The sequence below is a fragment of the Phragmites australis genome, chromosome 3, assembly GCF_958298935.1.
Source record: "Phragmites australis chromosome 3, lpPhrAust1.1, whole genome shotgun sequence".
NCBI classification, from domain to species: Eukaryota; Viridiplantae; Streptophyta; class Magnoliopsida; order Poales; family Poaceae; genus Phragmites; species Phragmites australis.
In genome coordinates, this window is record NC_084923.1 from 17,717,257 (window position 1) to 17,733,725 (window position 16,469).

General features: G+C 38.0%; 1 protein-coding gene across 5 annotated transcripts; it reads left to right on the forward strand.

Annotated features, from left to right (window-relative positions):
- Positions 1-10,576: 10,576 nt before the first annotated feature.
- On the forward strand, positions 10,577-16,175 carry LOC133912490 (protein LAZ1 homolog 1-like). Of its 5 annotated transcripts, none has more exons than XM_062355245.1 (9): positions 10,577-10,879; positions 12,001-12,409; positions 12,570-12,626; positions 13,098-13,206; positions 13,786-13,970; positions 14,059-14,147; positions 14,325-14,580; positions 15,153-15,395; positions 15,483-16,175. In XM_062355245.1, the coding sequence occupies exons 2-9, from the start codon at positions 12,194-12,196 to the stop codon at positions 15,768-15,770; spliced, it is 1,443 nt and encodes a 480-aa protein (XP_062211229.1). In that variant the 5' UTR covers positions 10,577-10,879; positions 12,001-12,193; the 3' UTR covers positions 15,771-16,175. The 5 variants fall into 5 exon arrangements, with proteins under 5 accessions (XP_062211229.1, XP_062211228.1, XP_062211233.1 ...); XM_062355244.1 differs by having other exon boundaries at positions 10,577-10,771; XM_062355247.1 differs by having other exon boundaries at positions 10,783-10,842.
- Positions 16,176-16,469: the final 294 nt, after the last annotated feature.

Genomic DNA, 16,469 nt, shown 5'->3' on the forward strand with positions numbered 1-16,469 from the left:
ATAAAGCTATTATTTCCGAGTGATTCATTGATATAGATACAAGACTTTACTTTGACGATTTTTCAGGATATTGCAGTTCCACCACATAGGAAAACATAACCAGTCTATAATTTCACTGTGTGTGGGTCTGACAAATACCCAACATCTGTGTATCCAAATAGACTTAGGTCTTGATTCTTTCTGTAGAACGGACCTAAATCTTTGCTACCTTGCAAGTAACGCAGAACATCCTTCATGTTCTTCTAATATCTTTTAATGGGCTCTGCACTGTATCATGCAATTAGATTTTTTGCAAACGTTATGTCTGGTCTAGTGCAATTACCTAGATATGCCAACGCACCTATTACACTTAAGTATGAGAATTTTGGTCCCAATACTTTCCCCTCTCTTCTCTAGGTCTATAGGGATCTTGATTTGCTTGCAATGACCTTCCGACCATGAGGGTTCTAGAGGGAAATGATTTTTCAAAACCAAACCGCTCTAACACCTTCGGGGTTTAGTTTGACTGATGTACGAAAATTCCATCTATCACATGCTCTAGTTGTAGGCCTAAGCAAAACTTGATTTTACCCAAATCTTTTATTTCAAATTCAGACTTCAAGTACAAGCTTGCTTCTTCAATTTCATCTTCTGTACCGATGATATTCAGATCATCTTCATATACAAACATCCATTCTAGGACATGACTGTTTCAACCCAAATAGCGATTTCTTTAATTATATGCTATAAAGATGTCTATTTCTTCTATCCTGATTTGGTAATAATATTCCTTCTGGTACCTTCATCTAAATGTTCAAATCAAGGCTCCCATAAAGATACGCGATCACAACATCCATTAGTTTCATTTTCAACTCCAGGTTGATTACCATTGAGATCAAATATCTAAAGGTAATGCCACCCATGACTGGAGAATAGATTTCTTAATAATCAACGCCTAGTCATTGAGTGAAACCTTATGCAACTAGTCGTGCTTTATACCTCAGAATTCATTCCTTTCATTCCTCTTACGAACAAAAACTCATTTGTATCCCACTGGTTTGATGTGGGGCGGTGTGCGACATACTAGACCAAAAACATCTCTTTTGTTCAGGGACAATAGTTCAGTTGTTATTGCCTTCTGCTAATCTTCCAAATCTGACCACAATCTATATTCAGTGAGTGATGCAGGCTCAGGGTCATGATCTATAACTGTGACAGTTTTATTTACGAAGTATATGTCGACTTGAAAGGATAATAATGTCACCCAGAGGGGGGAGGGTGAATAGGTTTTTTAACAAAACTTCGATCTCTTTTACTATTTGGTCTAAACTTGCAGCGAAAATAAACTAATAGATTTTTCACAATTGAAAACATAAATATGCTAGGCTCAACTAGTGCACAATCACCATAAATAGGTGTGAAGGTTATAATCCTAGGGTGACAAAAATTATTCAAATCTAGCAAAAGATATGCAAGAAAACTCTAATTGAAAATCCTGAAAATACTATTCACCAAAAGTTCCAAAATTACTGTTCATAAGAAGTTCCGGGTTCAATCGGGAACTTTTGAGTTCAGACAAAGGAAGAGCTCAAAACTGAAATTAAAGTACGCCTAATGAGTGCTAGCTCAAACCAAATGAAGTCGTGTGTTTCAAATGATAGTTCCAAGTAGATCCACGGAGTACCTGCAATCAATTTCGCGCAACCGAGTAGATCGAGCAAATAGGCACTAATAGAAAGCAAGAACTCATGAACAATCAAACAAAGACAGGAGATACGCGATTTGTCTCCTGAAGTTCGGATACCTCTATTTGAGGTTCCTATATCTCCGTCAAGGGGCTCGATCACACTTGAGCCAGATCTCCTTCAACTATTTTTCTCACCAAGCTCGATCACACTTGAGCTTGGAATTTCACTCTTGATTTCTTCCCTTGCGGAGGTGAAATCTAAATCTTCACAAACTTCTCACGACACACCACAACCTTGGAAGCTTCAAGCTCCGAGAGTAACAAACGCAACGACAAACTTCTTGCCGATGACTCGTGTGCTGAAGAATAGAGTTGAGCTCACTTGTACTCAATCTTCCAATCCCTCAACTCAACTCACTTTTCTTCTCAAATCTCACAATAAATCGAAGTGGTAATGAGTTCTTTTGGCTCTAGAATGTTTTTCTTTTGTGCCCTAAGTAGTAGCCCCCTCAAAATAGAGTGAGGGAGTATTTATACCTAACCCCCAAAAACTAGCTGTAATGCTCAAAAGTCAGTATAATCTGGAACTTCCAGATTCAAACAACAATCAAGAACCCAATTTGGAATTCATCTGGAACTTCTGAGTTAATCTTGAACTTTCGGATTTAGCACAGTTGACCCTCTGAAAAATGACGATAACTATTTATCCTGATGTCCAATTTTGACAATTTCAGACTCTATGGAAAGCTTATTCAAAGGATACAAATCCCAACTAAAATCATGATCTTAAATGCATTTTATCAAAACTAGGAACACTTCGAAACCCAATTCAGATACTTCCACACTTTCGGTACCAAACTTCTAAAGCGAACTCTCAAGTTAGCACTACCTGGTGTTCGTGAGTGTTCACTTTAGGTTAGTTAGATACTCTTGAGCACTGAGACACAGCAAATAGCTCTATGTTGTATCCCTCTTAATAGTGCAACAAACCTATATCCAAATTCAAAGATAAAACTCGTTTGAACCAGTTTGATCCATTGAATACCTTCAAGTACCGCTTCTTTCTTTCAAACTTAGAGGGTTGCCAACTTTTATATCATCTTCACTCCATATCTTATTGATTCTTCATGTGATTGATGTGAATCACTCGTAACTTCCCATGGCCTCACACGGTATTGGCGCAAAGTCTTCACTCGCTCTTCACCACCACTTTGATCCTTCGGCACCAAGCCATTTGCTTGCGCTTCACCACCGGATAGTCCATCACAGTCGAGTCTTGCTTGCTCTTTACCGTCTTGCCATAGAAAACAACTTTGTATCTGACATTTTCAATAAATTTACTTTATCAATATGGAGTCCAATCTTTGTTCTTTGCCCTTCTTATACCTTCTTATGTATCCTAACCCCAACTTACTCTCAAGCACAAAGTACATGGGTTAGTCTATAAAACATAATTGACAACTTTATACCTTAAGTTACTTGATGTCCATAAGTAACTTATCATTCATACTTATTGTCATTCTTTATATGGAACCTAACTCCACTTATTTTCAAGCATATAATATATGAGTTAGTCCATAAAACTCTATTGATAATGACATACCTTTAGTTACTTGATCTCAACAAGTAACTTAGTCTTCATTCTTCAAGTTTCTTCTTCTTATAAGCATTACTAAGATCTCAATAACTTTGATGCAATTCTTTGAACTCATGACATTTCTCAACTAATTTATGTTTCTTTATTTATTAATCTCCTATGAAATAGCCTAATAAAAATTCTCAACATAATTATTAGTCCATATGTATTGTTATTTACTTACCTAAGCATCACTTAGAGCCCATTCATCTTGATGCATATCTCTTCACCATGCATCATCTATGAAACAACTTACTAATAATTCTCAACATAATTGTTAGTTCATAGGTACTGTCATTAATTACTAAAACCACACATAAGGGCTAGATGCACTTTCATTCACCCCAATTTTGGTAATTGATGACAATATAAATAGATAATTATATTTGAAAACAAATTTAAAGTTCTAAGTATACGTCTAATCCGAAGATGAATGTATACAAAGAACAAGTTTTAGAAATTTCAAACATCACAAAGATATTTGAGGTTACCAAAACTAGTTTTACTAGCATCAAACACCACAAAAGTTTTGATGTTACTAAAACCAATATGTATATAGTAAACTCCCTTACAATTTATACATGTGTAAATAAATCTTGAATATCATTGCATATATTGTCTATCTCAAATTTTAGACAAAATTTCCTTTATACATATGAAGCAAGCATGACAAATTATATATGAAAATGAATATGCTCATACAAAGAAAAACTTTTCAACGAAAGAGTTGTATGGTTTTGCTTTTAAAATTCCCCAATTGATATCCTCTTTACAAAATATAACATCTATTATAAATTCTACCCCATAAGTAAAGCACTCTTACAAAATATAACATCTGGTTTAAATTCTCTCCCAATTGACATCAATACTAAAATAGAATCATCAAAATAAATTCTCCCCCAATTGACATCAAATTGGTAAGAATTTTGGAGGACTTGCTAAAAGGAGAAATTCTCTCCCAAAATCTTTTGATTTGGCAAAGGGAAATGCTCCAAACCACATTAGCCCTATCCCACAAGAGGAAATCATCGAAAGCTAGTGCATGACTATGTATAGTATAAACTCCTCATGATACATGCATTTCTCATAATTTGAGTGAACTCAAATACATTTATCCAATTGTGAACTATATGAGGAGATCATACTATACAACGGAACAAAGGGATTTAAAGATATACCAAATGAGATTTCAAAAGGATGCTAATTGAAAGATATATCCTCAAAGGCAATAGCAATAGCAAAAGATACCAATTAAAATTTCAACAGATATCAATTGAATGACTACAAGAGATACCAATTGAAAATCCAAATTATACCAATTGAAAGAGATACCAATAGATGTGATGAGTCTATGGCTCATTCGGATACAATCAATACCGCTAATAATCCTCAAATCATACAAGGTCCAATTACAAGAGCACGTGCACGACAATTAGACCACTAGGTGAACTCGTTTCTCGCTATTCATGCTTTCTTGGATGGATTTCTACTAAATTCTTGTGATATTTTATTGCTTAGGAACATGGGAGAATCACCTCAACCTTACCCGAACCATTTTAAGCCTTTGAATACCTTAAAGTACCGCTTCTTTCATTCAAACTTACAGTGTCGCCAACTTTTATATCATTTTCACTCCATATCTTCTTGATTCTTCATGTGATTGATGTATATCACTCGTAGCTTCCCATAGCCTCGCATGATATTGGCGCAAAGCCTTCACTCGCTCTTCATCACCACCTTGGTCCTTCGGTGTCAAGCTATTTGCTTGCCCTTCACCACCGGATGGTCCATCACATCTGAGTCTTGCTTGTCTTTCACTGTTTTGCTATAGAAAAAAACTTTGTAACCTGCATCTTCAATAAATTCACTTTATTGATATATAGTCTAATATTTGTTCTTCACTCTTGGCATATTGGATTTCAATTCAGCTTATGCCTTCTTATGGATTCTAACTCTCAACTCACTCTCAAGCACAAAGCATATGGGTTAGTCTATAAAACGTAATTGATAACTTTATACCTTAAGTTACTTGATCTCCACAAGTAACTTAGTATTTATTCTTATTTTCATTCTTGATATGGAACCAAACTCAACTTATTTTCAAGCACATATCATATGAGTTAGTTCATAAAACTCTATTGACAATGACATATCTTTAATTACTTGATATACACAAGTAACTTAGCCTTCATTCTTGAAGCTTCTTCTTCTTATGAGCATCACTAAGATCTTAATGACTTTGATGCAATTATTTGAACTCATAGCATTTCTCAACTAATTCATGCTTCATAATTTATGCATGTCCTATGGAATAACCTAATAACAATTCTCAATATAATTATTAGTCCATAGGCATCATCATTGACTTGCCTGAGTATCACTTAGAGCCCATTCATCTTGATACATATCTCTTCTTCATGCATCACCTATAGAACAACATACTAACAATTCTCAATATAATTCTTAGTATATAGGTATTTCCATTAATTACCAAAACCACATATAATGGTTAGATGCACTTTCATGACAATTGTGGTTGCTTTGTTCCTGGATTCTCCTGACTTCACATAGTTCATTGCTATTTCATCATAGGTTGTACTTTTAGGTGCTTCTTCATCTTGTTGTTCATTATTTATTTCAAGTGCACTTTCAAGTGCTTCTTAATTATTTCTTAATATGGGATCAAGGTCCTTTAGTTTATCGGCGTCGATTTCAACATGCACATTTTTGCTGGTTTCTTCCTGCGTGGGAAGATTCAAAACTGGTATGCTTATTTCCTTAGGTTCCATACCATCACCAGATTTCAACTGGCTCCCCTTCTTCTTCCTTTGAAGAATTTTTATGATCGACTGTGGTAAGCTCTCATTTCTCACTTTCGCCAGACGTCTCTAACTACTTGGGACTCGAGGAACCAAATTTCTTGTTCTTTTACTGTTTTTCGGAGCTCCTAGGATAAGATAAGGGGTACCTTCTTTTGGTACTTCACCCTCTCCGGTGCATTGCATGCAGGCAGATGCAATTTAGTCATGCTCTTCAAATCACAAAAATGATTCAACAGATTGTTTGCTAATTTCTACAAATCGATAAATTTCTGTACTTCATCATTTGCTTCACTGGTGCGAGGATCATGTGCTGTAATTCCTTCCGCCTGCCAAATAATTTCTCGATATTTTTCATCCAAGGATATATTTCCTCCCTCTAATGATATAAAATTATTTTCATCAAATATGCAATCAGCGAAGCGGGTCGTATGCAAATTTCCAGTTATTGGTTCTAAATATCGGATTATGCATGTAGTCTTATAACCGACATATATTCAAACTTTTCTCAAAGGTCCCATAGCGGTTCGATATGACAACAGTATTGTCACATAAACCATACATCCAAATTCGTATAAATAGGAAATTTTCAGAATTACCCCTTGCACTAGTTGCATAGTTGAATGGATGTTATACGGGGATAGTCTATAATTAATGAGAGCCGCCGCATGTAAGATTGCATGTCCCCAACATGTAGCAGATATATTACAGTACGGAAACAAAGGTCTAGCAATAAATTTTATTCTTTTTATCAGTGCTTCGGTTAGTCCATTTTGAGTGTGGACGTGCGGTATGGAATGTTCAACTTCAATTCTCATATCAATGCAATAATCATCGAACACTTTAGAAGTAAATTCTCCAGCATTATCCATTCTAATGGATTTCACCGATGGCCAGGAAAGTTATTTATGATTTGTATGATTTGCGAGATCAACTTTGCAAAGACGTGGTTGTAGGTAGATAATAGACATACATGTGATCAATTCTAGGATGCATCTATCAATACATAAAGTACTGGAATAGACTAGAAAATGGCTGAATAGGACCACAAATATCCCTCTGGATTCGGTCTAGGAATGCAGGGATTTTATCTTGTACCTTCAAGGTAGATGAACTTATTATTAATTTCCTGGTAGCGCATGCAGGGCATACAAAATCTTCATGATTCGAGAAATTCTTTATATTTATGCCATGACCTTGTGAGTTAGTAATTATGTTCCTTATTATTCGAAGACCAGAGTGGCCAAATCTATCATGCCATAGGAAGAATAATTATGCAAGTAACTACCCATAGAGAGAAGTTTTTCTAGTATTCTCACTTCACCATCACGCTCAGTGATGAGTAAGTGCTCCCTACTATGTTCTTCACTAGTTTCTACATAAAATCTGTTAGCACGAATATCTTTAAAACTTCCTTAATGTGCAGATAGATAATAGACATAGATTCTTTTAAGATTCAGGGCACAACAATACTTCCTTAATGTGCAAAGTAGCTCTCATATGTAGTATGACTATGACTCTTCTAGAACCTACTATGCAATTATCACTACCAGTGACAGTCATCATATTTCTAAAGCTATTTCTAATAGATTAAAAATACAATTTTTTTTCTTAAGATAGTGTTTGCGGTTTCACTATCCATAATGCACAATTTCTCCATACGGGCGCCACACATATTTTATAAACACCGAAAATATTATTTGTAGCTAAGCTTGCTCTTCTAGAGCCATTTATTCATTCAATCCTTCTAAATTCAGTAACTAAATGGATGGCAAATTACTCTAATCCTAGATAGAGTATGTGAATGTTCAACCACTTCTTCTTCCATGGCTTTCTTTCCCACTTTATCCTCTATGTCATCTTCTATGGTAGTGGAGGAGGGCAAAGTAGAGTCCTCTACATTCTTCATTGTGAGGTTTTTTACTGCCAGTGTGGAAGCATCATCAACTTTCATGCGAGATGCTACCCTTTTAATTGTGGCTACTCTGTCCACCTCCATCCCCGTTGCAATGGTGAGGTGTGCTTCTGGCTGCTCTTACTTCTTCTTCTTCTGCTATGCTTCCACAATATGCTTTAGTACTTTGCAGTTTCTGGTTCTGCACACCATATGGTTTGACTTCTTTATTTGCCTTGCCATTATTATCACCATGCTTGACCTTGTCTGCCACCACTTTCCTTCCTCCCTTCCCTCGCTTCTTATTACGGTTCTTGCGTGCTTTGAAAGAGATGTGATTGACTTCTAGGCCACTACTCTTTCCTTGCAGCTGGGATAAGAAGTTCTTATTTATGACTTCGTCATGAACTTTATGAAGCTACAACACGTCAATCAGTTCATAATATTTCTTGTATTTTGATTAACGGTGAATGCGTGCGGATTCTACTGCATTTGGTGGAAAGTGGAGAGTCTCCTCAATTTTCTCCTCTTTTGTGATCTCTTTCGCACAGAGACACAAAAGTGTGCAAATGCAGTGCAATGCAGAGTTGTACTCTCTGACATGCTTGTAGTTACATAAATGGAGTCGAACCCATTCTTACTATGCAAGAGGGTTGATGGTGTACTTAAGACGCTTAAAACACTCTTGCAGTGCGTTCTATAGCGCCTTAGCACTGGTCATTGCCATGTACTTGTCCTTCAAAGTGAGGGAGACCTGGTCGCGAAGAAAATGAAGTGCCTATCATTCCCATCCTCCGTGGAAACTATTACACTACTTGTTCCAAGGCCAATAGTAGCTCCGAGCCTTTTCACCCCAGGTATAATCCTAACATCCGACGTCCAAGTGAGATAGTTGCAGCCATCTGCACTTAGCTCAGTGAACTCTTTGTTCGTGATACCAACCATCTTCATATTTAAATGATGTAAGCATTACTACTAGTAAGGTTGCATCGTGTTGCTAAATAGGATTGCTGCAAATTTTCTGATATTTCTATGATATTATATGAATATTATTGAATTTAAAGGTATAATAGGCAATTTAAACAGTAACAATAACATAAAAATAAATACTGCATAATTGCTAAAACAGATGCAAAATTCAAATTCTGGAGGTGCTTCTATGCAAAAATAGAGGCTCTGGATAATTTTCAGAACAACTAAGGACCTAAATGCAAAAAATATAGAGGTTATGCTCAATTAAAAGAAAAACCATGGGGCTAAAAAGTAAAATTTTGGATTTTTTCTTTATCTTTTTTTCTTTTCTCTTATTTCCAACAGTTTTATTTTTTATTGGGCCGGCCCGACCCATTTGGCCCGCTCGCCACACATATATAGGGCGGAAACCCTAGCCACCTCCCAATTCGAATGAGTAGTGGCTAGCGGCGCACAGTGCCCGTGCAAGGGTGGTACCTGCATGGCTCGTGGAGGTCTACGGTGGTCGATGCCGGCACGACTCTACGTGGCGGTGCGGCGCTCCAACGGGGCTATAGCGGTGTGTGCTTCGGGCGGTTTCGGGCGCACGACGAGCAAGACGGCGGCAGGCGGTCACCTTTGAGCGACATGCAGTGGTCGGAGTGGAGGCGAGCAACAGCGTTGGCGGGGGCAGGCCGCCGTCTTCGAGCGGGGCACTGCTCGAGAGGTCAAGCGTCGGCGCGACGTGCATCGGCCGGCGCACAGAGTGGATGCGCCTTTGATGTACTAAGGGACGGCGGCGGGCGGCCTGGCGGCTCGACATCGGGTGGCTACGCGTGACAGTGCTGCTTCAGGCGGCTCGACATCGGGTGGCAGCGCATGGTGATGCGGCGGCGACGCTCTAGGTGGTGAAGAGGCAGTAGCGTCGGTGGCCCCACGACGCGGTGAAGCGATGGCGCCGCTTCGGGCGGACCTCATCCTTATTTTTTCTCAATTTGTGATGATGGCCTTCGAGCCACCACATTCTTGTACAGAGGGATGGCCACCGAATTCCCACCGACGACGTGGTTGCGGTTGCGGGCCCCATCAGTTCTACGCCATGTTCATTGCGATGCTATTTATGGTACTGTTTATACGATTCAAGCTATTGTTCATATGATTTGTAAATATATTTTGACGCAAAGATAGTAGCAGCAAGAAAACCTACCAGACTAATCTCATATTTTTCAATTTTTATGAACAGATTTGTGCCGCGTAGGGCATATAGGCTAGGTTATGACTTGCCTGCTTGACGATGATATCGATGCAATGCAGATTGGTCGCATGCATATTCTTTCTGTTAGATTGGTCTCCGGCAGAGCTTCGTGCTGATAACCTGTTGAGAAATCACTGCTATCAGTGTAGTCCAAATATCCCTTAAGAAAACAATCACATAAATGGGACACAATATAGGAAATAAACTTTATCTTTATTCTATAATAAAAAGTTTTGTTCCGTGTATATATAGGTAGCCTCATATGTTAATAAAAGATGAAATTAGTACACGATAAAAATAATAAATAGTTAAATAACTCATGAGATGACTTATATTCCATTGTAAAACTCATGTTTACTACCAGTCACGCACCCGCTCTCTGCCGGGCCGCTCCGCCGAACAGAGCACAGGTACCCTTCCACCCAAGCACGCCACCTCGAATCCCTTCCGTCTCACGTGCTCGGCGACTCGGCGTCCTCCCCTACCAACTCTACACCCTCTCCGCCCGTCCACCGAACGGCGTTGAGTGGGGATCCATCCGGACTCGTTGGTGAGGCCTGACTTACATGGATCGTTCTATTTGTTTGCTGCGGTGTGGAGTAGTAATCTGATCCATCCGTGGTTCGATTCGCCTCTTGTTGTTCTTCTTCAGCGCAAGGTCGATCTCAGTGTTCGAGTACGCCGATTTGGGTGCCATTACCCTAAACTCGTACTTACTACCTTTTCTTTTAAAAAATAAGGTGTTTAATGGAACCCACATGTCCCACGCTATATCCGCAGGGGCAGTTAGTTGTTGATTTTCACGATATCCTATAATTGGCAATGCATTTTTTTAGTATCATGTTGTTCTCGAAGTTGAGGAGGTCGTAGTTTAGCAGTCAATGGTTAGTTTGAAACTTTGAATTGAAAAGATAAGATCGGACAAGGACTCAATTCTTACTATTCATCTTCAGGAAGAATCAGAGACTAGAAAACAGGTAGAACAGGAGCTGTTGAGGTTCGCACACCGAGTTGTGTGTTCGTGACTTTGTGTGATTGGTATTTGCTGCCCGACGTCTGTAGAACACATTGATTGCAGGGTCTTATTTATCTCTTCTTTTTTCTACTCTTGGTAACTGGAAAATTAGATCTTTCAACTATTCAGTCCTTCAGTTTTGGCAATGTTCCAGTGGTTGTTCATTGTTTTGCGCTAATCAGTGGGTGTTCATTGTTTCACGCTTTTGCTTAGCAATAATAGACATATTGCACTTGATTTTGTTTGTATGACCTTGTAGTAAAATTGGTCCCATAAATGCTGAATTTTTTGCCAGTTAATGTTGTCTGAAAACTTTGTTTACGGAGTATTGGGAAGATTTATCTGTAGGAAGGAGTTGCTCGTTACCTCAGTTATTAGTTGTATCCGTGGAAGAGTCCAATAGTGTTTACTTGGCCTATTGTTGCAATATTGAAAAGAGGAAACGGTTATGCTTCATTCTTGCATTTATTTTGTGGAGACTGGTGATGCACACCTGCCAACCTTTTGTTATTTGAGAGAAATCCATAATCCATCAGAGTAATTATGTTCAGATATTAGGGAACATGCTGGAGTTACCAAAGGAATATAAGCTTTTGTTGGTGCCTTAGATATTGTTGACAATTTCATTGGCTGCATGTGTTTCAAATTCTACAGTAGAGAATTACCGAAGATTTTGTTAAAAAGCAAAAACATTCTATGTATGTTGCATTCTTTGTTGTTATGCTTTAGAATTTTTAATTAAATATATATATTTTTTTCAATAGGGAAGGACCAGCATGCTCTACATAGAAGTGTTGCAGAAGACTAAAAGGATTTTGGGTGTATTACAAAATACAATACAATATTTTCCCCTCAGTTTCTGAATCCTTCAATCCTCTAGCCTGTTGAAGAACCAAGCCAGGAGTTTTGGCTAAAGAGCAGTCACAAAACTTTAGCCCCATTACTCTCTCTGACAGTATGGCACTGAAAAATGTGATCTGTTTAATTTTGGTGCTGATCCATGTGAGCAGTTGTTTGGGTCGATCAGGGACTATGTTTTCTCCTGGATTTGTTTCAGTGTCAAAGTCATTACCAAGCTGGCCGATTTTGAGTGCAGGAACATCTGTAACTGTTGCACTTGTTCTGTCCCTGTTTCTAATCTTTGAGCATCTCTGTGCATATCATCAACCTGAGGTATTTTTCTTTCATTCCTTGGTTTAATTTTACTAGATTTATAATATATGAAATATTTTATATGGATGTCAGTGACATTTATCCTAGAGTTTCAACTACATCCTCGTATTTTCAACCATCCCACTGTTCTGATTCAGTTAATTGATTTCGCGCATTGCAGGAGCAGAAATTCTTGACTGGTCTTATTCTGATGGTTCCAGTATATGCTGTCCAATCAGTAAGTTGACCCAGATGCTTTTGTTTTTATCCTGGTGTTTCTGTGCAATGAGTTGCCACTGCACTTCCTAAATTAGTTTAGTGTACTTGACATAATTATTATATTTGGAATGAAAATCAAAACACTGAATATTTGTAGGAAAGTGATATACTTTCTATTGACTGTCTTCCTATAATGTGAAGTTTCTTGAGAAATTAGTTTTCTGTTCTCAACTGATCATCGTTATTTGTGATGCATCACTCTTGATTTTTGGAACGCTACAAAGTCCAGGATAATCTTTATGGTGCAAGCATGTGAACTTTTACATTCATGTTCAGCCACCTGCAACTCTGTTTTTGAAATATGTTCTCTTTGATACCACCTTCTAATGCTTTTATGCCCTTCTCGCACCTTTGTCTCTTGAATTTATTATATGATGTTTTGTTTCCTCAGTTTCGATGTGATCTATATAACATTTGCATTTTTTTGCAGTTCTTCTCGTTACTGAATTCAAATGTTGCATTCATCTGTGAACTGATGCGGGACTGTTATGAGGCATTCGCCATGTATTGCTTTGAGAGATATTTGATAGCATGCTTAGGTGACTATTTGATCTCCGTTGAAATTCTGCATAAGTAAAACTATTTTTAATTCACCAATAGTTTGAAGTCATGCATCGCAACAAGTTATCATAATACAAGATAAGCTATTTTGCATCGAAATTGATAGATTAGCTTCATGTTTTTGTAAAGTAAATATAGCTGAGCATGTTTCACCTGCTATATTGCTGTTATCTGCTATGAAGTCACTTCACCTCTACGCTTCCTGTACACGTTATGTAAAACATTGTGTTGTCTTATCTGTCACTTAATGTTATGTCAAGTAGTTTATCAATATATCTGATCACAAAGAAATATGACTGAATCAAGTTTTTATGTGGACTGATATTATTTTACACTCTTTAACTGATGGAGTTACATGATATCAAGGTTTGATTATAAAGAAGAATAGAAGTTGATGAAACACCTCATTTATTCGATGTTTTAGTTTGGTCGGTGCATGGGCCTGCTTAATTTGAATGTGGGTTATTATGGCCTCTAGCCTAAGGAGTTATCGTTCATCTTTCTTTATTTCTCTAACTATGATACTTATTTGACAATAAGTTCTTTTGTCATTCAAGGTGGGGAGGAAAGTACCATTAGGTTTATGGAGGGTCAGCTTCATATCAGTGAGAGTTCGCCTTTGCTAGATGTTGATTATAATTATGGCATTGTGAAGCATCCTTTCCCGTTGAGCTGCTTTATGCAAAATTGGTACCTTGGTCCCGACTTCTACCATGCTGTGAAAATTGGGATTGTGCAATATGTAAGTACACATGAAGGTGCCCTTTGTCTACTTTGCTGAATCCTTTTTAATCGTTCTGATCGATTATGTGCTTTTCTAATTTCTATAGATGATACTCAAGCCTATTTGTGCTGTCTTGGCAATTTTCTTGGAATTTCTGGGAATCTATGGAGAGAGAAAGTTTGCATGGAAATATGGGTAGGAGTGCATTGCATTTATTTCCATAGTTATTTTGCACATTCCATTACTTCTGTCCTTGTATATTTCACTAATACCTAGTCATTTTGTACTTAAATTTTCCATGATTCTGCATGGACGATGACTAAAAGATTTAAAGTTTTTCCATTCTCACAAACTTTATCGATCCATTTGCAGGTATCCATATTTAGCTGTTGTCCTAAATTTCAGCCAGACATGGGCATTATATTGCCTTATACAGTTCTATACTGTTACCAAGGAGAAGCTGGAACCTATCAAGCCCCTATCCAAGTTTCTAACTTTCAAATCTATTGTATTTTTGACCTGGTGGCAAGGTGTTGCTGTTGCATTTCTTTTCTCAACTGGGCTTTTTAAAGGACATTTGGCACAAAGATTGCAAACACGTATCCAGGATTACATTATATGCCTTGAGGTGTGTTTTATCTGCCATTTTCTGTCCACTATCATGGTTTTGCTTTATGACCGTTCTTGGTTGATTTGAATGCTTTGACTTTGTATCCATCTGATGCAACAATTAGTGCTAGCTTTCCTTGCTGTAGATCATTTCATGCTTTATTTTCTTAGGAAGTCATTTGTATCCTTAGCTAGCTTTGTGAAAAACTCTAGAATAGTGCTGAACTTTGCGTCCAATTGGTTTATGCTTATGCCATTTTTCCTATTTACCGTAGACAGAAAATATTATACCGAATTATCTGAAGTAGTAATATTTTGTTACTCTTTATTTGCATGGACCCTGGTATTAGCTGGACATGCTACTGTTGTTGGGATTTTGGTGGATCTTCGTATTAATGAATACACTGCTTGTCATGGTAGTGGGAATTTTTTTACTTTTGTTCACATGTGTACATTCAAATTTCAACCTCAGTTCAGAACTGAGGATAATTACCTTTGATGCTCCCTCATCCTAGTCTGTTCTCTAGTTCCTGATGGAAAATGTTATGTTTAAATTCATTCCTGTATCACTCTGCATCTCTTGAGTGACAGATGGGGGTTGCGGCGGTTGTCCATTTGAAAGTATTTCCAGCTAAACCTTACAGGCTTGGTGAAAGAAGTGTTCCCAGTGTTGCTGTCATGTCTGATTATGCATCTCTGGGAGCTCCAGATCCTGAAGAAGACACAGGGATCCACAGCTTAACATTCTTGCGAACCCCTCCTCCTGATGGCAAAGACAGGCGGTTGAGTTTTCCACAGAGCGTTCGTGATGTAGTGTTAGGAAGCGGTGAAATTGTATGCTTCTGATACTTAGCTATTCCTACATGACACATATAGTATCCATCCACTGTTGACTCATTTGCTTATTTTGCACCTTTTCAGATGGTTGATGATGTCAAATATACAGTTTCCCATGTCGTGGAACCTATGGAGCGGAGTTTTACAAAGATAAATAAGACAATTAATCAAATCTCCAAAAATGTCAAGCAGCTTGAGAAGCACAAGAGGAAGGCAAAGGATGATAGCCATCTTATTCCCCTGGAACCATGGTCACAGGAATTTTCAGAAGCTCATGATCATGCTACGGGTGGTAGTTTTAGCGACAGTGGATTAGGTAAGAAGAAGTACAACAGGAATTCAAATAGGCTCAGATTTGGCAGCTGCTTCTAGCAGCTAGGCGGTGTTGGTGGGTTAATGGATTTTGATTTTGACCAACAGGGGGTTAACAACTTTAATCCCAGGGGTCTATACATCATAGGACATAGCGAGGAAAAACAACAGAAATTCTGACGACTAGTAGCTGGCAGGAGGTGGCTTAAGACCTTAAGTTGCCGCCCCTACTTCCTCTTGTTTATAGCTGACCCTCTCTTTCGCTTTCAGGAGGCAGTAGTTACATGATTTTTTTTTTTATGAGAGCGGCCTTATTTAGTAACTCACCTTCGGTACAGGCAAGGACTGATGTAACCCTCAAGTTTCTTTGAATTAAAGTTCATCGAAGGGTGATATTTGTATTACCAGGTGAACATGGTTTCAAGTCGGTAAAGTGGAATCAAATAGTTCTGTTGTTGGATTGCTCATCATTTTCAAACAAGAATGCCAAATTTGAGGACTAGTACACGCTCATGTATATACGCCCTTGCTAAATGAGTTAGGTCGTGTTTGGTTTAGCACGACGTTGACATTATAAAGTTAGGCAAGTTTGACATATGCTAACATTTGATTTATTGCCATACTTGTGGATTTTCGTCCACCTTTTTTTTATTGCAAATATTTGCTTAAGTTGTAGTGAACCACTTGCTTTTCACAGTTTGGGACGCAAATAGTTTCGTAGGAAATATTTCATTTTTCACAGGAATTGGGAAAATACCC